Genomic DNA, 26026 nt, shown 5'->3' with positions numbered 1-26026 from the left:
TTAGGGTTTAAAGGGACTGTGTTCTCTCTGAGAATTAAAATAACTGTAGGGTAAGCTATGTACTGTCTAATAGATCTGATAGGTTTTTTTAAGGTGTATCTTTAGGAGAACCCCAAAGGGGATACGCCTTGGAGGATAAATGCTGACCTGAATGATGCTGTAAAACTGGGAGCACCAAGACCCTTCCCTTGTACCATTCTGCCACTTGTTGGGCTATCAGAAGAAATCACTGATTGACCAAATAAAAACCCGAGGATGCTATTTTGGACTTAATAACTTGGACTTGGGGGAATGTCTTAATGAGGGGAATCACAATGGGTCCTGGAAGGACCCAATGGGTAGGAGTTGGGGTTTTCCAGAACATGAATGGAATTTCAATGGGGACATCTTGAAGATAAGGCTCTCTTGGATAGAGGGGCAAAACCAGTGATAGGGAAGTCAGATTAGAAATTGTGGGTGTGTTCAAAGAGGACCCATCTAGTGAAGGGTTGACTTCTTAGTTAACACACACACACACACACACACACACACACGTGCGCGCGCGCACACACGCACACACACACACACACGCGCGCGCGCGCACACACACGCACACACACACGCGCACACACACACACGCACACACGCGCGCACACACACACACGCGCACACACACACGCGCGCACACACACACACGCGCGCACACACACACACGCATGCACGCACACACACATGCGCGCACGCGCGCACACGCGCACGCACACACACACACACACACACACACACACGCATACTTTTGGACCCTGAAGAAGTTATATTTAGTACTTGGCTTTCAATTTTTTCTTTTCTTTTTTTTAAAGTAGATTTTATTTTTTAGTGCAGTTTTAGGCTCCACACATTCCTAGCCAAAATTTCACACTATGAAGCACAGTAATTCCTTAGGCTTCAGCAAAATTGAGCAGAAAGTACAGAGGATTCTCATATACCCCCCGCCCCCGTACAAGCATAGCCTCCCTCATTATCAACATTCCCTATCAGAGTGGTACATTTGTTATTATTGATGAACCTGTATTGACACATCATTATCACCGAAGTCCATCGTTTACATTAGGGTTTGCTCTTGGTGTTGTATATTCTGTGAGTTTGGACAAATGTATAATGATGTGTATCCATCATTATAGCATCATACAGAGTAGTTTCTCTACCCTAAAAATCCTCTATGGGGCAATTCCTTCATAAAATTACCCCATCCTTCAGTAAAGAAAGTTATGTATATGTATACATGCACACACACATCTTGATATTCTAAAGTGGTGACTCTGGGGAGGCTGAGGGTTGGGCAGTAAAGGAGAAACAGAGCAACAGTTATTGAGGAATGGCTTTCTGAAATATCACCTGTGAAGGTGTAGTACAGTGAGTAGGGGCTCATCACTAACTAAGAAGTCTCAGGTAAGAGGCCCGGTAATAAGAAACAGCTTTCAAATAGACAACCCAAGAGAGTTTCCTGACCTGAGTCCACAACAAGCCCAAGAGAGTAAACCTCTTGGGTCACATTCTCTCTCTCTCAGGAAGATTCACATTGCATATTGGCATGTCAAAATCTTCAGGAAATTCTATCACTAAAGAAAACTACTTCCTTTAAGACTATATTCTCCAAAAATTACTGAATATGTACTAGTATCTGTGGCACCGTGTGTGAGGACTGCTACACAACCAAGTGAAGGGATTTATTTAAGAACAGGTTTTCACAACCAAAGAGGATATTCTTGGAGGTTTATGTGGTCACTGAACACAGGATAGTTTGGAGGTAAGAATGACTGGAGATGTGAGCTCTGTTTGGGATGGCTACAATGTTTCAATCCCAGTTCTCAGCATGTGTAGAATGAAGACGGTGGCTAAGGGATGAGAAAAGGAGTCAAGAGAGTAGTTGTTGAGGACAAATTGACCAGACTTGGTCACTAATTTCTCTTAGGATAATGAAGAAGGAAGTAGGAGGACTCACGTCATCATAGAACTTTAGAGCAGGAAGGGATCTTTAAGATCTTTTAGTTGGGCAGTTTTCAAACTTATATTTAGCCTTAGGACCTTCAAACATCAAAGTTTCACGGAGAAACCTAGGGACTTCCCTGGCGGTCCAGTGGTTGAGACTTCGCCTTCCAATGCAGGGGGTGTGGGTTTGATCCCTGGTCAGGGAGCTAAGATCCCACATGCCTCATGGTCAAAACACCAAAAACATAAAACAGAAGCAGTATTGTAACAAATTCAACAAAGACTTTAAAAAATAGTCCACATCAAAAAAATCTTAAAAAAAAAAAAAAAAAGGAGAAACTTAAAGTGCAGGACAGAAGAACGGAGAGGGCCATGGAAGTGTTTTATCCAACAGTGGAGAAATGAAGAGTGTAGGGGAGGAATTCCTGGGCTTCACATTCTGAAATCTTGGCTGGGAATTTTTAGGGCATTCTAGATCTGAGAAGAAGTGCCCCAAGATATAGACTTCAAGTATCATTTTCTCCCACTCTCAAAGCAGTCCAGGACAAATAAATTTCAAAGGTGGGAATATTTCACATGAATGGTTTTAGAGGCCTTGAATTGTAAGAAGACCCATAGTTTTGTAGTTAAAAGCTCCATCCTCGAGTTGACTATTTGAGACCAATTCCTGGCTCTATCACACCCCTCCATCTGTTAACATCCAAGAAATTTCTTAACTTCTCTGTGCATACTTCAGTTTTCCCATCTGTAAAACTGGGATAATAATAGAGTAGCATCCATTTCCCAGGGTTATTGTGAAGATGAAATGAGCTATTCCGTTGAAAATGCTTAGCACAAAGCCTGACACAAGGCAAGCAGTAACTTTAGCTTATTATATAATAAATGTTATCTCACTACTTAGGATGCTTGCTATTTGCCAAGCACTGTTGTAGGTACTGGAGAGATGAAAAACAAGATACTATTTAAGCCTTGCATTCACTAAACACTTATTCGAAGAATCTTACTTATGCTATCTCTTATGGTGATTTAAAATATGTCCACAAATTCTTAGACACTCCCTTCAAAACGTAGAGCCTAATTCCCCTCCCCTTGAGCGTTGGCTAGACTAAGTGGCTCTAGACTAAGTGGCTCACTTCTAACAAGTAGAATAGGCAGAAGTGATGACATATGATTTCCGAGATGAGGTCACAGAAGACATGTGGTTTCCTCCTTGGATCACTCTCTCTGGGGGAAGCCACTGTCACTTTGTGAGAACAATCCAGTAGTCCCATGAAGAGATGCCTGCTGCAAGGTACTGAGGTCTCCTACCAACAGCCAGCAATAAGTTGCCAGGTGTGTGAGGTGCCACCACAGCAGTGGATCCTCCAGCCCCAGTCAAGCCTTCAGATGATTGCAGCCCTGGCCGGCATCTTGACTGCAACCTCATGAGAGTCGAGCTAGAATCACCCAGCTAAGCTGCTCTCAGATTCCCTGAACCACAGAAATTGGGTGAGATAATAAATGTTTATTATTTTAAGCCATGAACTTCGGGGTGAATATTAGAAAGGTAGATAACTTATCCTCAAAAAGCCCTAAAAAGGGGCTTCCCTGGTGGCGCAGTGGTTGAGAATCTGCCTGCCAATGCAGGGGACACAGGTTTGAGCCCTGGTCTGGGAAGATCCCACAAGCCGCGGAGCAACTAGGCCCGTGAGCCACAATTACTGAGCCTGCGCGTCTGGAGCCTGTGCTCCGCAACAAGAGAGGCTGCGATAGTGAGAGGCCCGCGCACCGCGATGAAGAGTGGCCCCCCACTTGCCGCAACTAGAGAAAGCCCTCGCACAGAAACGAAGACCCAACACAGCCATAAATAAATAAATAAATAAATAAATAAATAAATAAATAAAAAAGTCCTGAGCCCCAATCTCCACCCTTCCATTGAAAAAAAAAGCCCCGAAAGGGATATATTGTTATCCATTTCATAGATAAGGAAACCAAGGTGGAGATGTTAATTACTTTGCTCAGTTCACGCAGCTGGTTGTGGTGAGAGGCAGATTTCAACTAAGATCTGTAGGTTTCCAGGGTCCAGGGTATTTCTACTCCATCACTGTGCCTCCAAAGACAGTCAATGAAACATACAGCACACATAAGGGAGCACTATAAGGAAACAGGGCCTTGGGGGGGCTTTGCGGTCCGGTTTGCTTTTTTGCCTGAGACCAGCCCAGGGGATGAGAACGAAGGACCCCCAAGGGTCCGTAAAACGGTTGTATGAGGAAGGCAGAGATTGCCTTAACAAATATAGTCTGCATCAATTAAGACACCTTAACAGATACTACCCCATTAGCATTTAAACCTGTGGGGCAAAAATTTGCAGGTAGTTTCCCCCACTCCCATAAAATCCACATTTTCAGCTTTGGGGATTCTTGAATGAAACCAGACCTCACAGAAATACCTTTCAAATACCAAATTCTTCTCTAACAGTTACCATGGGCTGGAAAAAGCAAGTAGAAGGCAAAGCCTGAGTCTGCACTATGCTAATGCTGGCCTTATCTCACAAGGCACATCTTGGGTCCTGCATTCTTTCTCTCCCAGGTGCAATCTAAATCATCGCCTATGTCCCATTTTTCTTTAACTTCTTTGAGTTTGGCAGACATTAAGGCTGAGCCCTAGATCATGCCTGCAGGTTCAGGAGGGCAGTAATCTGTCATCAGCACCTGCAGTGCCTTTTATTGGCCTCTGACTGCATGAATTCCCCCGACTCTTACTTTCTGACAAAGGATAGACTTTTCTCATCTCTAACCACGAAGGCTCAACCCCGTTCTTTCCTCCTGCAACAACACAATATGCTATATTTTCTGCCTCCGGGAAAATAAGAAAAGCATACAAAGAAAAGGCTGCAGAAGTTTTATCCATGTTACTTGCCCACCGTTCAAAAAGAGGCACGTGGAGTGGTTCCTTTGGGTCCACACCTGATATCAGTGTATCCAGCTCCAAGTTTTGACCTTGGTCCGCACTCTGCAAAATTGCACATGGTGGAAACACAATATGTGAAAAATTAGAAAGGTGAGATTGTATAGTGGTTAAGCACACGGCCTGCAAAGCAGAATGCCGGGGTGTTTTTAAAGCACTTAGACGGATTTCTGGCAAATCATAACCACTCCATTAGTGTTTGATTCATATAGGTAGGTTAAATCTATTGAACAAACTCCCATTTCTTTAGAAAATTGCCTCTATTCTAAGATGGAGCTTTAGTTCTCTCATTTAATCCCCACAAAACCAAACAGTATATTAAGACATTAGAGTTCAGCACTGTCTATCCATCGCCCCATTCACAATTAGGAATTTGATTGTTATTTTAAAGGAAGAATACTTTAAATATACGGACATTTGCTTAAAGACTTTCTTAATAGTGTTTTATGTTTTCCAATTTTGGTGTGCTAGGAAATTATTCTGCAGGACTGTATATATAAAAAATAACATGTCCTATATTTCAAAGGCAATGTAAAGCATTTTCAAGGGCAAAGTTGCCCATTTTTTATTTTTACTCTCCATTTTTACTGGAGAATCTAACCCCACCTAAGCTCTGACAGCCCTTTGCTAAGTTTAGCTGAACGTTACATGTGGCTCTCTGGTAAATTAACTTCCCGTGCCCCACGCCTGAAATGCTGTATTCCCCTGTGGCACATACAGCCCCAGGGCTCCCAGGGTCATACTTTTCCAGAACTGGCTGCAGACAGAACTGTGGAGTCAGCAACAGGTCTTTGGTAATAATCATTTCCACAAATGTATTGAACACTGTTCAAAGCCTTGCCTACATTTTCTCATTTTCTTCCCAGCATAGCTCATGCCAGACTCAGGAGCCAGCCCTGATGACCCCTCCCATCTTTCTCACACCCACACAAAATGAAGATTCATTGTGATGACCCTGGAGTATAAGAACACTGCTTATACAACTCCACTATTCCAGGCAGGAGGCAAATAGGACTTAGAGTCCTTAAAATTATATCCTTAGTACTCAGTGAATTGGTTAAACCTGCTCTATTTCTAGCACCTCCCCCTGTCATTTTGCCACCAGCAAAATGCCCCCATTGTTTATTCTAGCACCCCTCTGTACTCAGAAACACACACATGCAGATACACAATGGCTGGCACCCAATCGGGATTGGGTCCCACTTCTCCCTCCTTCTTAAGAACAATGGCTAACTTTACCTCTTTGCAAAGTCTGGGTCCTAATGTCTTCTTTGGTAGTGGGTCTCAAACTTTAGCATGAATTAAAATCACTTGGCAGACTTGTGACACCACAGATTGCTGGATCCTAAACCCGTAAGTTTCTGATTCAGTAGGTCTGGGTTGAAGCCCAAGAATCTTAATTAACCAGCTCCCAGGTGATGCTCATGATCTGGGTTCAGCACCCAGACCTTGAGAACAACTGCTCTAGTTTATAAAAGATGGTAGAAGATTCCAGTCTGCTGTGGGTTGAATTGTGTCCCCCAAATAGATATGTTGGATTCCTAACCCCAGATACTTGTGAATGTGACCTTATTTGGAAATGGGGTTTTTGTAGATGTAATCAAATTAAGGTGAGGTGTCTTCATAGGAGAGATTTAGAGACAGAGACATACTCATGAGGAAGACCACCATGTGATGATGTTGGCAGAGATGGCACTGATGTAGCTACAAGCCAAGGAACCCCAAGGATTGCTAGCAACTTAGACTAGAAGCTAGGAAGAGGCAAAAGAGGATGCTTCCCTACAGCCTTCAGAGGAAGTATGGCCCTACCAATACCTGGATTTCGGAATTCTAGCCTCTAGGACTGTGAAAGAGTAGATTTCCATTGTTTTCAGACACCCAGCTTACAGAACTTCGTGACAGCGGCCACAGGAGGCTAATACACAGTCATTGTAGAGACTGAGGAGTTAACCCAATTCTTCATCCTTCCCTGCATTCGCATCCTTGCCGTGACTTCTTCATGGCCAGAGAATATTTCCTCACACCCCAACTTTGAGGTTGGCCATGTGACTTGCTTTGACAAATCACATGGGGGAAGAAGCGACAGTGCCCCAGTTCAGAGCCAGGCCTTAAAAAGTCTTGCACACTTCCTTTTGCCCTCTTGCTCCTCTGCCATTACTAGGAGAATGGCTTCCTCCTTCAGCCTGGGGCAGAGTTCCCCCAACCTACCCACAAACCTGCAGTGAGGAACAAAGCTGCCCCAGCCTCTTTGACTTAAAGCTAAGCCATCAAACCAAGCTGAGCTGTGTCTAGAGCAACAGAAATCTTCCCCCAACCCACCCCTGTCCTCGCCAAAAGAGCCTTGGTCTGGACCAGTTGTGGACACTGTTTGGCCACGGTGTGATCTGGGCAAACCCTTCAACTTTTCTGCCTTAACTGTGAAATGAGGGGGCTTAGATTAACTTGTCTCTAGGTCATTTTTGAATTGATGAAAACATGTACTTCTAAGAGTATGAAACATTAAAACAAACAAAAGTGAAATACGAACTTGCAGTTTCATGGGGGAAAATGGAGACCTAATCATCATTAGGTAGCTTATTCACACACTCCTTCAGTCAGGCATTATTTATAAACACATAATATATGTATTAAATATTTATTATATGCCAGGCAGTGCTGGTGGCTGGAACATCAAAGGTGAGCAGTACCAGAGTCCATCCCTGACCTCGTGGAACCAGTGGAGGCACTGACATTACTTAAATACAGAGAGAGTAGAGAGGAAGCCCACACTCAGGAAGATGCAACAAGACTCAGTGACAGGTTAACAGAGCAGGAAACAGAGAGGAATGCCAAATATGCCCCCTCTTTCCTTCTTACCCAGGCATTTTGGTCTCTATCCCTTTAACAAGATTGTGCAATAGAAGCTACAGATTAGAATCTCCTAAAGTACTTGAAAAAAGAAAAACAGTGCTGGGGATGGGAGCCCTACCTCCAGAGATTCTGATGCACTTTGTCAGCGTTGGTATTATTAATATTATCATTATTTTAACTTATTTTGCCCATGGCAAGCGTGTCTCACTGAACAGGACTCTCTCTACTGTACCAAGGACGGAAGGCTTGGGTTTGAATTGCGTACAGCTCCATGAACTCAGAGTTAAAGTATCACCAAGGGCATTTACTGGTTACAGGTATTTTTAAAAGTACCCAGACACGGCCATGTTACCCAATAGGAGGACTAAGCACATACTTAGTGACCACAAAAACAGGTGTGCACATATGCACTCAGAAACAAAATTGTTCAGTGTTTAAAAAAAAAAAAAATATTATCACCAAGAGGGACAAAGAAAATCTAAGTAGTCATCAGGACAGCAAGAATCGAATCCTTGTATTTCCTTGGAGTTATTTTCCAGAGTAATTTCTTTAAAAATTAAATATGGGGTAGGGGCAGAAGAGCTGGGGTCTGGGTGGACCATATACAATTCTGAGCTCAGGCCTTTAAAAATCTTCTGAGCTCCAGGCCTTTAAAAATCTTACTCAATCTGAGTCTAATCTGTTCCCCAGGCCATTCCCTCACCTCTACCAGCGATAAATGCATCTGTATTTCCACACGCGGGAAAAAAAGTCTGGGAACTTCATTCTTACCAGTATTCCAGCTCTGGAATTCTGCTGCCTTCAGCGTGATTCTTTTTCCTGTCTGCTTACAGCACTCCCAGCACCTGGAGTTAGGACAGAAGTTCCTAAGTTGAAAGAACACTCTCAGATGCTGTTAATTATTAGGCCCTATCACTGACCGCCAAGGGGCTCCCAGACCAGTCAAGCTGAAAGCCTCCTGTCTTGGAAGCCACACAGGTTTCCATCATCTGACATCCTCAGGTGGAATCCTGGTTCCCAGATTTTGTTTCTAATAACCCCTTAGGGGTGATACCTGTTCGGGTTTTTTAGGCCATCCCCCATCCCTACGCGAAGTGTTTAGCCACCTGAATCACCTGGAGGATCAGAATACAGCTGTATCACCTGGCAAGATTCTCCCTAGCCCACTTCCCAGGTCTGAGTAACAAGTTTCAACCGCACCCTGTGCAGCGGCTCTCTGGCCCAGGCGGAAAAACAGAGCCGGCCGGAGGCTCTGCTCCCCTCACTAACTGGGTGGCCAAGGAGGCCAGCGACAAGCCCAGAAGGTCACACCACAAACCCCGCCGCCTCCTGCCTCCCGCACGAGCCCTACCAGGTGCTTACCCACTTCTAATCGACAGGGAAGAGCTCAATCACGGGTCTCTGCTCCTGGCGCGGAACGAAATCCAGCGCACGGCATCTTGGGAAATGTAGTCCCAGCTACCTCCCAGGGTTCCCGGGTCTACTCATGAGACCCCCCGCCCCGCCAAGAGGGATTTCTCTGCCTGGACCCAATGAAGCCGGCGATGCCATCCCAGTGTGGAGGCTGGGCCGCGCCCTTCGCAGGACTCGGGGTGCTCTCCCGGGTCGGAGGAACGAGAGGGAACTACAATTCCCAGGCTGCTCTGCGCCGAGCCGGGAGCCGCCAGCCTCGCTTTGCGTGACCGCGGCAGGTTGGTCCTGGAGCAGATGAGCGCAGAATATTTAGGCGAAAGCGCGAGGAGGGAGGGGAGCGCGGGGCAGGAGGAGTATCTCGGCCCAGAAAATTATGCATGCGTTAGGGAAGCTCTGAGAGAATGGCTGTGGAAGGTAAGGGACGCTTGGGCATTTTAAGCTCCCTCTTAACCCGCGCACCCCGATACACACATCCCCGATGAAGCTTGGGGAACGTGGGGAGGAGAGGAAAGTGGGTGGTGGCAAGCGGGCCCTTTCCTCTTACACCTCTTGGCACTCACCTGAGCCACGGAGGGCCGGTAGGTGCTTTATTCAGTTACTTTGGAAAGACAGGTAAATGCGCAGCACTCTCGGGTTGGAAGCGAAGTGTCCCTAATGCGAAACGATGTGCTGGGTGTGGGGGAAAAGCCTGAGAGAGCGCTTGGAGGTCTCAGCCCCGAGGTGCCCTTTTCGCTGCCGCATCCCGCCAGGGCCGGCTCGGTGGCCTCGAGGTTGGGGATGCTCACTTTGGCCTCCACACATGGGAGAAGACCCTCGCCAGGTGCGTCATCGGGAAGCATGGACTGCTATTGGGTCGAGGGCCCCTCGTGTGTACGCAGCAGCGATAGCAGCAGATGTACCCAGAGGGTGGAGGTGTCCCTACACCTGTCTCTTTAAACAACCCTCCCGAGGTTAGCAAAGTTTACAGAAACGTAATGGAATCAGCCAGGGATAAGGACAGCCAACCTCTTCCATTGGGGTGAATCCTTTTCTTTGAAGCCCACCTTCTGCTTTCCTCCTATAATTTTGGTCTTTGGCTTTGCAGTTTGGGCTCTATGATGTTGCCACCTTTGAACTGCCTGGTTGAAAGCAGGGACAGGCGGTTCGTGTGGGATCCCAAGTTTTCATTTCAGATGCTCTCACCTTGGAAGACTGGCTTTCTTGTTGAGGGTAGTTTCTGGGGAAAAATATGTGGGCCAGACGTGTTTGTGATGTCAAACGAGCAGTCACACTGTGCCTGAATGATAAATTGAAATGATCATGGGACCAAAGGGGAGTGTAAGTTCAGCTACAGAATTATGGTTCCTGAGTGTGGTTCAGGTCAGAGGGGAAGCTGGTGTTGGAAAAAGAGGGCATGCCTGCCAGCTGCAGCAGGCTCCTTGCCAAGGGGAAGTGAGCCTGTTCCTTGGAGGCTGAAGGAAAGAAGGAACCACAAGGGTTTGCTGGCGTCCCTCTCCCCTACCCGCCCCAGGTGAGAGCAACTGGACTAATCTGACTCTTGCTGTCTTTGTAATTACTTAACAACTTGAAGTAGCAATAACCCAGGTCTTGTGGTCAGCACCCATTAACTCAGGAAACTGTTGCTTTTGGGCTGTCTCAGGTTCAGAGATCCCCAGCTGGGCACTTCTATCCACCTATCTACTTACCTTTACTGTTCTTATATATTTGGCTTTTAAATTTATATATATATATATAAATCTATATACACACACATATATAAATCTCATATATATGGCTTTGAAAAAACAAATAACCAAAGTTTTCTGTGCAAATGTAATAATAGGGTGAGAATCTGGCTTTTTGCGTTGTTACAGTTGATGGTAACTGAGACAAGACTTTAGATGAAAAAAACAAAAAACACAAGATAAAGTTCATTCTGAGCTTGAGGCTAAGGGCAAGTTGACTTACTGGCACCTCTCTACCTCACCCCTCAGATGATATTATCTCTTCTCTTCCTCACTCTTCTGTGTCCTCAAGTGAAGGTCACTCCCACTGGTTGCCAGTCCATGATGTACTTGAAAGCAATTTCCTGCTCGCTGGAAGAAGTATAGAATTAGTCATATTTCTTGTCTGATGGGTTATTATACCAGCGAAGCCAGACCTTACAAAAACAAAGGCTTTGAAAGGAAGTATGCCTGGACTGTGGAGAGCTTATTTTATTTTCTAGTGACTTGTTTGGTTAAAGTGCCTGTCTAGTAAACAGGAGATCCTGAGTTTGAATCACAATGAGGCCTCAACTTGAAGAATAAAGGGAATATTTTAAACTTTGGCTGCAAATATTCCTATCTCTGGTCTTTACAAAGGCAGCTTTCTTGGTTTGAACTTGGCCCTTCCTAGCTACTCTCGTTTGGTCTTTCAAGGCTCAGGGAAAACTTCACCTCCTCTGGGAACCTGTCTCAACCCTCCCTTCCCTCTGCCTTCTGAGTGCTCTGCCCAGTCTGTGGGAGGTGCCTCCTGCATTGTCTCCTCAGCACCTGTGCTTACATTTAACACTTGCCATACTTATCGTACTTAATGTCTCTCACTAGACTCTAAGACTACAGCCCCTGGGGAGTGGGGACCATGTACTCTTTGACTTTATACTCCCAGGCAATAGTACACTACCTGATCCATGATAGGTACTCAGTAAATGCTCATGAAATGCATGGGAAATAAATCCATGGAGCTTTTGTAACTGACTCCATAAGGGTGCATGGGGCTTTCTTAGGAGCCCAAATGCCGTAAAATAAGGAATTTTTGAGAGGTTTGAAGGCAGTGGCTCTCACCTGAGGAGGGACATTGTCCTCCTAGGGCATGTTTGAGATTTGCAGGGGCTGGTATTGATATTTTATGCCCATGGACCAGGGCTGCTAAGTGTCCTGTAGTGCATGGCCATCTCATACAAAATTCCCAACCCCAAACCAAGGAACAAGCAGTTTCCCCAAGCTCACTGAGAAACACTGATTTAGAGAATAAGGAATATTGCCAGAGGAAATGGAATAGGAAATATAATACATGTTACTTAACATCTGAGGTTTCGTTTCTGCATCTGGAAAAAATGGGCACACTACTGTTTAGGTCCCACTAAAGTTGTGAAGATTAAATAAAGGAAAGGGCTTATTAAGAGTGGCTAGGACATGGATTCTCAGTAAATATTACTTGCACTCCCTCCCATCCTTCTCCTCCTATTAAAAAAAGCGGTACTGTTTGGAACCTGTTTTGTATCCTGAATTTTCACTGATTCATGCCAGTCTTTGTAATTAGTAGCAAATTAGAAGTTTGTTTTTTTCTTACAATGTGTAACCTGTTTTCTTAAGTAAGCTTGAACTTGTAAAAGTGTTAAGAGCAAGTAGGGGGCTCATTCATTTTGCTAAACTTGTAACTTGGAGTTTAAGATGAAAAAGAGGGCTCATTCACTTTGCTAAACGTGTAGCTTGGAGGTATTTTATGGCTACCCTGGGTTAGGCTTTCTTTGAATTAATTACAGCATCCTATGTCTACTTCCTAATCTGGTTGTGACCCAAGCCTTACATTTATGGGCAGCTTAAAGTTGAGCTTTCCAGCCACAGAACACGTTATGGTCTGCATTCAGATTGGGATTGTATTGGCATCCATTGTCTTAAAAAAAAATTGTAAGAAATTACTCCAAATAGCTGGAGAACTAGGACCTCTAGAAAGGAGGTAGCCTGTAGAAACCGAGAGTAATCCCTTCTCCGTGGACAGATTGTGTAGACAGTTGTCTTCATTGAGGCACTGTTTTCTAACATTAATGGGTTGAAGGGAGAGGAAAAAAGTGGATTCATCAGGCATAGTATTGTATTCACCTCTGTATTCCAAGATTGGTGTCTGGCACTTAGTTGGACCTCAGTAATTGTTTCATGAGTGAAGTATAAATGTCCCAGAGCAAGAGAAGGCTTTTCCTACTCCTGGTCCACATTTCCTCTCCTCCTTGCTTCATCCTCAGCTGTATAAGAAAATGGAGTGGATAAATTTTGTACATAGTGTTTCTATTCCAGCTCTAATAGAATAATAGCTCCTCTTCCATGGCAGAAAGACGCGTCCCAATATTCACCACCCTCCAAAAAGATTTCCAGTTGTCGGCTATGTGCTCTGAATGACATTGGGCTAAGGGATCCACATTTTACATCCAAAGTGAACAAATTGACTCATCAAATGGCCTCTGATTAGTCATTCAGTGCTCAAGTTCTATAGTTTTTCTCCTGTAAAAGAGTAACAAAACTTCCCATCACCAAAATATTGTAAGGATAAGTAATCATAACAGCGGCTGGGGAAAAAAGGGAAAACAAGATACCTTGGAACCTCGTGGCAAAGAGAAGCAATCGTAAATGATGACTGTGCCCTGCTGGCGTTCAGAGCTGAGTCACAATCACAGAGGGGGATAAAGACGTCATCTTGATTACAAGGGTGCAGGGGTTATTCTTCCTGACTTTGGGCTGGATGGTAAAGTGGGTTTGCTACTACTGCACCCCAGCAGTGAGTTTACCCCTCACAGGACCGCCTGCCTCTGTAACACTGGCAGCCTGGACAGCAGAGAGAAGATGGGCTCCTGCAGCAGGCATCTGGGACCCAGAGGGAGAGAGGCCCCAACTCCGGATGCATTGTTCCCTTTCACAGGCTTTCACGTCACCACTTGTCTTCTCCTCGCCCGAGGAGAGCCCATAGAGGGCGGAGAGGGACCAGCAGTGCCATTCTCTCGGATTGCCCCTATGACACGGGAAGTAAGGAGGATGGTGGCTCTCCTGGTACTAGCCTGCCTCCAGTTTTTTCTAACTGCATTTCCATGTTGAGAGCAAGGTTTATGTGCAGTTCTGCTTGGTGGTGCTTTCTGAGGGCAGGCACAGTGCCTTATGCCTGGCCCATGGTAGACTCCGTGTGAGGTTTGTTAAACGAATCAATGAATGAATGGCAGACTGAATGAATGAATGGGTAGGCTAATGAGTGCATCTGATTTCTGTGGTAGCCCCTATACACCTCCCCCCCAAGAAGAACTCCCAGCTGCGTTCATTTGCAGAGTGCTTGTTGTAAAAGCAGCGCGACTGTCAACACGCTTCCCTCTCAGCTCCGTGCAGCATCCGGTGTCAGTGTTCAACTACCTGCTACTCGATTCTCTTTCACTTCACTTTTCACCAAGGGTCTTTTATTCTTTTTTTCTAATATTTATTTTGTTCTCTAGCCCACGAGATCTGACTGTCCTGCAGCAGCAGCTTGTATCCATCACTCTATTTTAGGACATGAGAGTGGTGAATATGAAGCCTTCGCTGAAAACTCCCCGTGCAGTGACTGTGCGTGAGGGAGAAGTGGGGTCCCAAGCCCTGCTTGTACACTTGCTGCGACAGGAGTTCCTGCCACTCCCAGCTCTTCTTCGTGACCTCTGACTGGTTCAGACAGGGCTTCAGTCTAATCCTGCTGTTATCTGGCCACGCCCTTGCTAATTCCTTTCAGCCCACCCTTCTTTCTTGTCTGTCTTGCTGTGCTCTTTGGCCAGAAGGAACTAGGGCTGGCGCTAACAAGGGGGAGGTGGTGTAGAACCTCTGCCGGTGTAGCTGTGATCCGTAATGCTGTGGGACACATCACAGGAGGGACAGCCTGGGATCTGAAACCTGTGCCTGAACTCTGGGGACTGAGCGTCAGACGTTGTGCATTTAATGAAGAAAATTGCAAACTCCCTTTTCCTGGTGTTCAGGCAGGTTTTGCATTTGCTGTTGATAAACAGGAGAGCACTGCCTGTGTGCAAGGAACTCTACTAGATTTGGGGGGGGGGGCACTAAGAAGGAAGCTTAGCCGTCCCCCGCCTCCACTTTGCTGGAGACAGAGATTCAGATTAGGCTGCATGATATAAGTGCTAAATAAAAGTACAAGCAGCATAACGTGGGCAGTCGGAGAACAAATGGAGAATTTGGTTCTGAGCTGGACGGGATGGGATGGCCTAACCAAAGGGATAGCATTTGAGTGAGCTGTTGAGTACGATACTGATGGGTGGGGAATGGGGGAAGGGCATGGAACAGAGGGCTGTATGTGGAATGTGTGCTACCCCCAAGTCCTGGTGTTGTGGTGGTTTAGCCCTCTATGGGCAGGAAAGTTAATGAGGAAGCTCCTCTCACGTCTGGTACGTTCCTTTCCCTGTGGGCTTGATTATCTGCTTCGCCAGACCTCCAGCACTCCCTGCAGCCCCGTTGGATCTTGCCCATGGTCCTTTTGTAACTACAAGAGCAAGCAAGGAAAGCTGCTCTCCTGTAAGTCAAACTGATCCTTCCCCAGTTTTCTGATGTGGATGTAGCAGCACTACCAGCTCAGAGCTGGCTCGTGAGAGCGAACTTGGCTATATTTAGTCTGATTTTTCTAAAGCGTGGGTGCAAGAAGCTGCTCGTATAGCTTGCCTCCCGAGGGAAGAGCACACAGGGGTGGCATTTGTCAGGGGACAGGGGTGGCCGCCTCACTGCCTTCTTTCTGCAGCCTTTTTCCAAGGCCACCTGGGGCTGGGAGGAGCCAGCTGGCAAGTTCAATTCCTTTGCTCCTCGGCTGCCCCTGATGCTCTAGAAGGTGGTTTGGTGCTGTTCTGTCCAGTAAATACCACGTCTTCAGGGATTTGATGTTTGTAGATTGGCCATAGGTACAGAATGAGCTCAGGCCTGCTGGTGCCTCACCATGGGAGCTGTGGCACACACAGTGCTGTCTGTAAGCATACAAGCTCTGCAGGCAGATTGGGTGTGAGCCCCAGCCCTGCCAAGGGCCTGTGCTGTGGGCCTGAGCAGCTCTGAGACTTCTCTGCTCATCTGTCAAATGGGGATATTAGTAGTGATGACCTCGTAGGCGTGTTGAGAGGGTTCAATCAGCATCAAAGCTCTTAGGACCTGGTTTGGTAGTTGCTCAATAAACACTAAGCAAATATTGGACAAGACGATGGTGAAGCTGCTGTCTCTCCTTGCCTTCCTGCCACGTTTAAGAAAGCAGCTAAGCCGTTTTTATGGCCCTGTGGTAGTACAGTGTCTGGTATAATTGTAGTTGCTAAGAAAGGAATGGTATTCATTATGTAATTCCCTGAAGTTATGAGGTAGCAGCGAAAAGTAAAAGTGATCATAATATGAGTGTATTTATTCATTAGAGACTCAACACTTAATCTCTCCCCACGAAAAATTTACTTTCCACTTAACACCCACAATTTTGTAGGCCGGGCTCTCTTAGATGGTCTGATAATTGCCCAGTCATACAATGTGTATGTAAATTGACTGCAAAGAGAAATTTCAAGCCATGCAAAAGAGGAAAAAATTTCATGGACTCTTATGAAAGTGACATTGGAAAACTGACGGAATCACACAGCTGTGACCCAATTAAGATTTGGCTGAGTTAGGCCTGGTAACCATTAAAGAAGAGAAAATTGACCTAAGACACTGTTTTGGTAGGAAGCAAAGAAAAATATTAGACCACCTAAGGATTAGGAGAAGTCTTTGGTGAAAAGTGATGCCCTGAAATATAATACTTTGGGGAAAAAATGATCTTTATAAATGGGCTGTGAAAAGTCAAACATGAAATGAAAAATGTTTTGTCCTGCTGACATAAATCTTGTTGCAGGAATTATGTAACAGACAATTGATGTTTTTTGGTTTTTGTTCTAAGAATTAACACACATTTACAACTATAAGTTTGGTTAAATGGGAGATAAACTTCTCCGTTTCTCCTTTCAAGATAAAGTATCATTCAGACTGTTTCGCTATTAAGTTTTGAAACTTGAGTCCCTATTTCAAGATTTTTCTCCATGTTCTATATTAGTACTTTTAAAAAGTAAGCTTAGGAAAAGCAGGTGTTCTGAAGACAGATCTGCTTACGTAGTGTTTCCTTAAGATTCTTCTGGGGCACTTGGATGGTATTTTTTAATAAGTCAGAAATGGGGCCTTGAATCTAACACATGGCCTGAGTCATTCTTAATAAGCATATTTGGAGATGCTGGTATGCAGACAGGATTCATAATCTAAGATCACAAGAGGGGACTGAAGGTCTCATGGGATCCTTAACCCCCTTAAACTATATGCACAATATATATATATGGACATTATGTGTATTTTTCATGGCAAAGGGGGCTGGGGCTTTTATTCTTTTCTCCAGGGACTAAGGATGAGCACGATGATCTCCATGAGAACATCCATTTGACTTTTTTATTCTGATAAATCTCTAGTGCCTACAACTATGTCTGGCACATAGCACACAACTATTTGTTGAGTAAACAAGAGAACTAGTATCTTTTTGTTAGTTACTACTGACTACTCTGAGCCAGCCTCTTGATGGCCATTCTCCAAACATTAGTTTTCATAATGCAATGGGATAGGTGGTTTTCCCAGCCAATAGCTGAGAGACTTTTGGTCCAGAGTATTGATAATTTTTCCAAGACTGCACAGCTTATTCCTGGTAGGACAGGGCTTTGTTGCCAACTTTGCCATATTCTAGAGTCCCATGCTTTTTCACCGTCCTGTGTTACTTTCTGGTTTTGTTTTAATTTGGTAGTTTGGTTCTGGTTTAGTAGCTGTCTATCAGGAACATTAGTAATTGAAGGGGGGGAAAAAAAAAACCAGTGTAATAAACAAAACATTGCTTATTTGGGCTCTACAATAGGGAAAACTATTCCAGGTTTTTAGATCAAATCTCTGAGAAGCCATTTATCTTGATCTTGGCTCTCTACACTTTAGCTTCCCTCTGTGTAAGGAGCCCGAAGTCTTTGGGTTTTTGCTGTGGCTGTTGTTTTCCCATGAGACTTTCCACGTTCACTTATGTGCCCAGCACAAATCAGTGTGCATTTCTATTTTATTTGAATAACAAATATTCATCGTGCACTTGTGCTAAGCTCAGCTCTGTGAACGGGATTCACCGAGTGATATAAAAGAATGTAAGGCCACGAACCTTCCCCTCACGGGGCTTACAGTTGCTTCATATTCAAGGCTCGGGTTGCGAAAAAGTAAAAAAGGTATGGACATGGGCAGGGTGGGCAGTGTAGAGGGCCCTGCTCTCTCTCAATCAGGAGAGCCACCATGCCCACAGCAATGGCCCTCCCACTGCCCTGAACTCCCCATGAGAAGTTCTTATAGGTTTGTTTTTTTTTTTAAAACATTTAACTGCTATGGAAAGTTTCATCATAGCCTGGAGAAACTGAAAAAACAAGGAAGCTGAAGTGATAATAAGGTAACGTAAAAGAAAGGAACAGAGGAGCAGATGTGAGAAATATTTCATAGGGGAGAAAACATAGGATTTGAGATCGTGTAGTTACAGGGTGTGGCAGCCATGTAATTGCTCCCAACTCTTCAGGGCTGCTCCACTGCCAATAAAATCTAGCTCACACTCTAAAGCAGTCAGGGACCTTCCCAGAGTGTCACAGCCTTCCTGCTCCAGGCTGATCTCCCACCCCTTTTCCCTTAGGAAACTTCCCTAATATTTAAGGGGCCCAGCGATCAGCTGTGTGCTGGCTCACAGGGCACCTTGAACCCCTCCCATGTTGTTTATGGTGGTCTTCCTACCTCGAAGGCCTTTCTTTCACATGTTCACATGTTGTGCTTCTCACATCCTTCTATGTACATATCTAAGGCAAGAGAATAGGTGGACGAGAGAGGGAGATCTCCTGTGAGAAGCGCGTGACCACCAGGCACCTGCAGTGTTAAGGGATGGGATGAGGAAGAGGAGGCTGAAGGAGATGGGAAGAAGCAGCCAGTGGAGGTACAGGTACCAGTTCAGAGTGGAGCGTCTCAGCATCACCTGATGCACTAGGACAGCCAGCAAGACGTGTGCTGGGAAGTGCCCAGGGGTTTGGCATTCGGATGAAATGGGAAGGCAAATCCACATTATAATACTTCAGGGGTGTCAAGGAAGCAGCTCTTGATGCAAATGCATAGAAATGGAAAGAAAATGTATGGAAGTGGAAAGAAGGGAGAAATAGTTATGGCAAGGAGAGATCAAGGTCAGAGGAGTTGTAAATGTGGTGAGAAACTGGAAGAAGGAAGACAAGGGGGGGTTCTAACCTAGATGGGAAGCAGTTCAAAGAAAGCCTGTATTTTTTAAGCTATGAAATATTTGAGAGTGTTTCTAGACTGTGTGTACATTGACCCAGTAGAGAGGGAGATTTTGAAGATACAGAGGATAAAAGAGATAACTGTTAGAACGAGGGCCATCCGGAGTTTAGATGTATTCTCTCTTGGAGAAGGTGTTCTTTCTGGAAAGGGTGGGTGGTACAGATAGGAGTGTTGTAACTTTAAAATAAAAACATGACTATTAAAAAATTAATACCTAGAATAGTGCCTATCACATAGTATAACTACTTATCATATATTAACTCATTAAGCTTCACATGAATCCTGTGAGGTAGGTACCATTATCATCCCTATTTACAAATAACGAAACAGGCACAGAGATGTTAACTCACTCAGCTAGTACATGGTAAAGCTAGAATTTGATTAAAAACAAAAGATGTTCATCCAATTTCCTAGTTAGGACACTTTGGGGAATACTGGATGAAGACATTATCATCTTCAGAATTTTCTTTAAAAGTGAGACTATTAAACAATCGCCTACTAATATACTGTTATGTCAGTTATATTGATAAAAAATTTTAAAGGATGATCTGTAAGAACATGTGGGTCACTGACAATTTCTTGTATGTGAGTTTATTTTGTAATAACTAACTCCAGGTAGGACAGGGATGGAATCAGAGGACTCCTAATTCTCAAATGTTGGGAGGGTATAATTTTCGGAACATGAGTCCTCTTCTGGAGAGGTTAGGCCTTGTGGGGGTGGTGCTTGCTTGTGGAGCAGGGGTTGGGTGCATAGGCCAGCCAGCAGGTACCGCAAGGGCACTCTGATCCTACAGCCAGGGTATGGGGTTTCAGGAAAATAACAGCAAGTAGGAGTGATGTCAGAAAGGAAAGGGGAAAAGATGCTGAAAATAAATTTGGCCAATTTCACAGTTTTGCCAAGACGGGAACATTATCTCCATTTCCTTCTGTCTCCTGCCCCCTTTCTGCTTTTAAAGGCCATAAGATTTAGGTTTCCAGGGTGCTGAGGCCATTGTCCCTGACTCTAATGGTAAGGGAGAGTGATTTTCCCTTGCTGATGTTCATTCTATTGCTTGCGAAGTGTCTCTCTACAACCCCATGAAGCTCCTGCCTCCCTCTGACCTGCTTTGCCTGGCCAGGGTTTCTTAATTGAAACTCAATAGCTGATAGCTTTGGCATCCGTGCGTTTGCTGGGGCTCACCCCAAGGCCATCATCATCGTAATCATACTGCCCTGGCTTGACACAGCTCTCCATGCCTTCCAAAGTACAGCTTCTCATTTGAGCCACAGCTGACCCGTTGGCAGCTGGAACAGGCGCTCTTGTTCCCATTTCATAAATAAGGATGTGAAGGCTCCCTTACCCAGGGTCACAACTCATTAGCAGCAGAGCTTAGATTTAGAACTTGGTGTCTCAAGTCTTTTTCACTATGGCTTCTGTCATTGCTACCATGATTTGGAAGGCATGGTGCAGTGCCTGATTTGAAGTGGGATGATGTAAAAGGGATCAAGAATTTTTCTTCAGTTATGGATGAAGGCAGCCAGAATGGGGCCTGAGGTCATGTAGTTCTCTGGAGGCACCTAATCTCTGGCTCAAGTGATAAGTTCCTCTTTTTCTCTCCCAGTATTTTGTTGATTCTCTATAACCATATCTTGTAAATAGTTACATTAAAGTAATATTTAAAAACACTTTTTTCAGGTATGAAAATTCTTCCTATTTACCATAGAAAGAAGAAAAGTTGTAAGCACAGAAATAAGAAACTAAGAAGAACAGTAGCTAACATTTATTACGCACTTGCTGATATTAGCAGTTGGGGTTGCTCTTTAGCCAGCGTACCCTGGTGCAGCTGTACTGGTGGTTGATAGTGAAGGACTGTTCTGATGGATGGGGGTTCAGGCCATACTGGTGGTTTTGAATACCCTGCCTGTTCCCAATAATCCTATGAGGTGGTGGTTAATATTCATTTCCTGCATGCCAAAATTAAGGCCCAGAGAGACTAAATAATTTCCTCCAAATCAGCAGCTGGTAAATGATGGAGCAAGAATTCAAACCCAAGTTCAGATGACTTCAGTGCCCATTCTGTTGCCATGAAACAAGTAGGCCACCCTGATACACCCAGTAGATACCCCCTGGGAGAGTTCATATTTCCTCTTGGGCTTTATGTAGGTTACTGGTTATATCTGGTTTAACATAAGTCATTGTAGCAAATCTTAATAGCTGTTTAATTCTTGATAAAATATTAATGCATTTTATTCTCCCTCCTCCTTCTTAAAAAATGTTTGTAAGCACAGTGATCAATTTCATTCTCTTTAGATACAGCACTAATGAGGGCGATGATGGGAGCCCTTGAGAGGGCAACAAATACATAACTCTGCCCATGTTTCACAGGGTATCATCACATTCTATCAGCTCTGTTCCTGTAACTTGTTGACAGTCATTGTCAAGGTCAGAGCCATAGAAAACACTTACCTTTTATAATGAAGGGTGTACGTGTATTAGGTGGCATGAGAGGTCTGTGCAAGATGAGGACAGGATCCAAGTTAATTGTAGAACTCACACTTGTAAAATTTTCTTTAGTTATGCCCATCAACTTTTATTACAGCTTATTTATTCATGTGCACTACTTTTGATTACTGCCAAGGCATTTTATACTTGTAAATTTCAGTATGTTCCTTTAACAAAGTTTTCTACCCATCCTTTTCTTCCGGAGTTTTATTTTGGTCTATCTAGTTATTCCCTAATGTTTCATTGATGTTTTCTTCTTGTTATACAGTGGAAGCAGTTCAGCCATTTTTATTCTTTTGTTTTTTCCTTTTATTGGTTAACTTTTATAACTTTAAGTAATGTACTTAAAGCTGTATTTCTTACTCTTTACTCTTTTTTACTTTTACTGGAGTATAGTCGCTTTACAGTGTCGTGTTTCTGCTGTACAGCAAAGTGAATCAACTATACGTATGCACGTATCCCCTCTTTTTTGGATTTCCTTCCCATTTAGGTCACCACAGAGCATTGAGTAGAGTTCCCTGTGCTATATAGCAGGTTCTCATCAGTTATCTATTTTATACATAGTAGTGTATATATATAGTATTGTATATGTGTCAATCCCAAACTCCCAATTCATCCTACCCCCCTTGGTATCCATACGTTTTTTTCTCTACATCTGTGTCTCTATTTCTGCTTTGCAAATAAGTTCATCTGTATCATTTTTCTAGATTGCACATATAAGCGATATTATATGATATTTGTTTTTCTCTTTCTGACTTATTTCACTCTGTATGACAGTCTCTGGGTCCATCCATGTCTCTGCAAATAGCACAGCTTCATTCCTTTTTCTGCTAGCCATTTTTATTCTCAGTGTTCTAAAATCTTTGATTAAGTAATCTTTGATTCAGAATCATTGCAGTTCTTATGTTCACTACTATGTATCTGTGTTCTAAGTGTTAAATATTTATGTTAGGATTACATTTTCAGATGATGAAACGTACCCAGATATTTTATATACAAGTATAGACAGATAAATATTCTCTACCATTTATTAAATGTTTACTGTATACCAAGGGTGTGGCTTACAACCATTTTCTGTAATGCCTACTACAATGTACTTATTCTCATTTTGTGTATGAGGAAACAGGCATTAGGTAAGTAATTTGTCTGAGGCCACTTAATAAAAGAAGCTGAGAATGAAGCCTGTGTATGTATTTATTGTTAAAATCATCATCATAGTGTCTAAATTCTTTGAGTACTTACTATGTGCAAGGAAGTGTGATAAGCACTTTATAAACTTAAAATCTAGATTTTATTATTATTAGTTTTGTGAACATAATTTTAAAATGTCATGATCTTTTTTTAAAAAATTGCTTAAAATGTGTTGTTTTTGCTTAGTGTCCTATAAACTTATCGCTAATTCCAAACAAAAATTTGTCTGTTAAATCTCCTCCCAATACATTCATATATTAGGTATTGTCAGCCTCTTCTCATTGAAGAGAATTTCCCCAAAGAATTCTGACTTGTTTTAAATAAGTCTAGTTGTTCTCTAGACTTACTTTAGAGCTGTCATGTTTGGATTTCCTTTCACCACTGTCCTTGGGTTGCCTTTCCTGGTGTCTTTGTGTTATATTCCCTCTTCTAGGATCCTAGATCTATCTCTTACTTTGTTTTCACCTTGGTTTTGATGGAGCACATCCTCCAGTTACCTCCTGAGAAAAGGTACATGAGAAGCATACTTTTGGGAACTTGCGTATCTGAAAAAGTGTTTATTCTACCCTTGTACTTAACTGATAACTTGATTAGACTTTTAAAAGTAAGTTGGAGATTGTCTTTCCTCACAACTTTGAAGCCTCTAATATCTTCTAGTTTCCAGTTTTGGTTTTGAGAAATCTGAAGCCTTCTGATTCTTGATCATTGGTATGAAATACACATTTTTTTCTTGAAATTATTTAATCTTTTTATCCCTAGTGTTGAGAAATTTCATGAGAATGCGCTTTAGTGCGAGTCTGTTTTTTTCCATTGCATTGTGTATTTAGTGGTTTTTCAAAGTGGAAACTCATGTCATTAATTTCTGAGAATTTTTTTGAATTATTTATTGGATTTCCTTTTATTCAATTCATTCTGTCCTTTATTTCTCTGGCTGCTGTTTTTGAGATGATGAAGTTCCTGGACTGGTTCTTATTTTTGAAGTCTATGTTTTCTATTTCTCATCTCTGTTCTTTTTGTTCTGTTTTCTGGTAGATTAATTTTATCTTTCAAATATCTGTGGCATTTACAATTTCTACTATCATTTTTAACTTTTCCAGAGATTTTTTTTGGCTTCCTGAAGTTTTTACAGCATCCTAATCTTGTTTTGTGGATGTAATATCCTCAATAAAATATGAAAAGATATTAGTGTTAACATTTTTATTTTTTTCAATTGAGGTTTACTTCACTCTCTGTATTTCTTCCAGGATGCTTTTCTTTCTATTCATTCTGGTCTTTTTTGGTTGGATGTTGTCAGATGTTTGTAGATATTAGGTTCTCTGCCCACATAGCCCACGTAAAAAAAAAAAAAAAAAAAATTAGGAAGTTCTCTATGTATAAGTTGGGCCTGTCAATCATGGTTTTCATTATAAGATGAACTGGCTGGATATTTTTTAGGACAAGGGAGTGGGTCGTCTTATGTCAGGATTTTTAGGTCTTCTTTTTTTATTGGGCTGGTTAATTACTCAGAAGACCCAATATTCAATCTCCAATATATGATTGCTGGGTATATGCCTTGTTACTCATTAACTTCCAGATAAGTTTCAATGTCTGGTTATATTTTATTATTTTTAAGAAAGTTAGCAATCTAAATGTAGATTTTCTAGTAATTTCCATCTCTGAAGAGGATTCTTTTAACCAGAAATTTCCCTCCACTACAGTTGTCATCTTTGTTTTTTCATGGATGTATTTGAGCACCTGGAAAAATACCTGGTGCAAAGTAGGTGCTCAGAAAACAATTGTTGGATGAATTCATATTTCGCTCAGCACATCAGGCTTTTAGAACAATGTATGATAGGATGTAGGAAAAAGCCTGTATGTCCTGACTTCCATCCTAGTGTTGTGGTGCATGTGTAGTCCTCAGATTTGACCAAGGCAGTCACGCAAACCAACATAGATTCAACCCCAAAAGAGAGGGTTTCCTGTTTACGGAACTTCTTGGGGCAAGAGTATATTTTATATTTGAGATCAGGAGTTGGTGTTGAAGTGGCACCAACCATAAATTGGCCTGAAAAAGGGCAAGTGGAAAAGTGCTGGCTGGGTTAACAGAGCTGCTCCTCTTAGGACCTTGCTTATACTTGTGTGTTCAGATGGCAGCATTTTGGAACTTGATTTAAGCACACATTCTGCTGACCGCTTCCTAGAGACTTTCCCATCTGCTCCTTTCTGCTGACTGGGTCTTTTTGAACTTAGAGTGGAGAGATGTACCCACAGGTCACCCACAGCTGCCTCTTTCCATCCTGACTAGCTTTTTCTCCGCTCTTTCTCTCTGCATCTTCCCACCAGTTCTTCATCACTGGGGTGGAAATTGAGGAGAGCTGGATGATGCTGAGCTGGCCTTTATGAAGAGCCAACTGTTGAACCAAAAGGACTCACCTGTTGGCATGACCACTTGCTCTCTGATAATGCCTTTGTCCTTCATTTTGACATCTGGGTTCCCAGTCTCAGGGAGCCACCAGTAGGATCAAGAGTCCCTGAAAGAAGCAAGAAGGGAGCAAGACCTTGCTCCTGAGGAGAATGAGGCAATTGTGTTTATTTTTTTAATATTTTAAATAATTAATTAATTTATTTATTTTTGGCTGCATTGGGTCTTTGTTGCTGCACGCGGGCTTTCTCTAGTTGCGGCGAGCGGGGGCTACTCTTCATTGTGGTGCGCAGGCTTCTCATTGCGGTGGCTTCTCTTGTTGTGGAGCACGGGCTCGAGGCGCGTGGGCTTCAGTAGTTGTGGCTCACGGGCTTAGTTGCTCCACGGTGTGTGGGATCTTCCCGGACCAGGGCTCGAACCCGTGTCCCCTGCATTGGCAGGCGGATTCTTAACCACTGCACCACCAGGGAAGCCAGCAATTGTGTTTAAAGATAATTGTTCAGAAAAACTTGAAATTAGACTCAGTTGGCCAACCATGTTGGGTTTGTCAGGAGATGAGAAAAAAGGGGACTGTATAGGAAAATAGGATAATAGGAGAATATGGTGTCTGGAAATACTTAAAGAAGAATCATTCAATAGGCATGAAGAAAAAAATTATTTATCCAGTTATAAAGCTTTATCAGCTCT

The 26026-nt window shown here is 43.4% G+C and overlaps 1 protein-coding gene and 1 long non-coding RNA gene across 12 annotated transcripts in view; both read left to right on the top strand.

Annotated features, from left to right (window-relative positions):
• LOC309646705 overlaps positions 1-26026 on the top strand; it is a 610320-nt gene that overhangs the window by 137274 nt on the left and 447020 nt on the right. The window lies entirely within an intron of this gene.
• Positions 9462-26026, top strand: part of SAMD12 (sterile alpha motif domain containing 12) — a 443684-nt gene continuing 427119 nt past the window's right edge. For all 11 annotated transcript variants that reach the window (XR_014255505.1, XR_014255506.1, XR_014255507.1 and 8 more), the window contains exon 1: positions 9462-9591. Coding sequence is in view for 7 of the 11 variants with exons in the window: in XM_082433281.1 (XP_082289407.1) it covers positions 9579-9591 (13 nt within the window). In the remaining 4 variants the exon portion in view is untranslated. The remainder of the gene's footprint in view (positions 9592-26026) is intronic.

The sequence above is a fragment of the Balaenoptera physalus genome, assembly GCF_965194825.1.
Source record: "Balaenoptera physalus genome assembly, chromosome: 17".
NCBI classification, from domain to species: Eukaryota; Metazoa; Chordata; class Mammalia; order Artiodactyla; family Balaenopteridae; genus Balaenoptera; species Balaenoptera physalus.
This window is presented reverse-complemented; position numbering and strand designations above follow the sequence as displayed.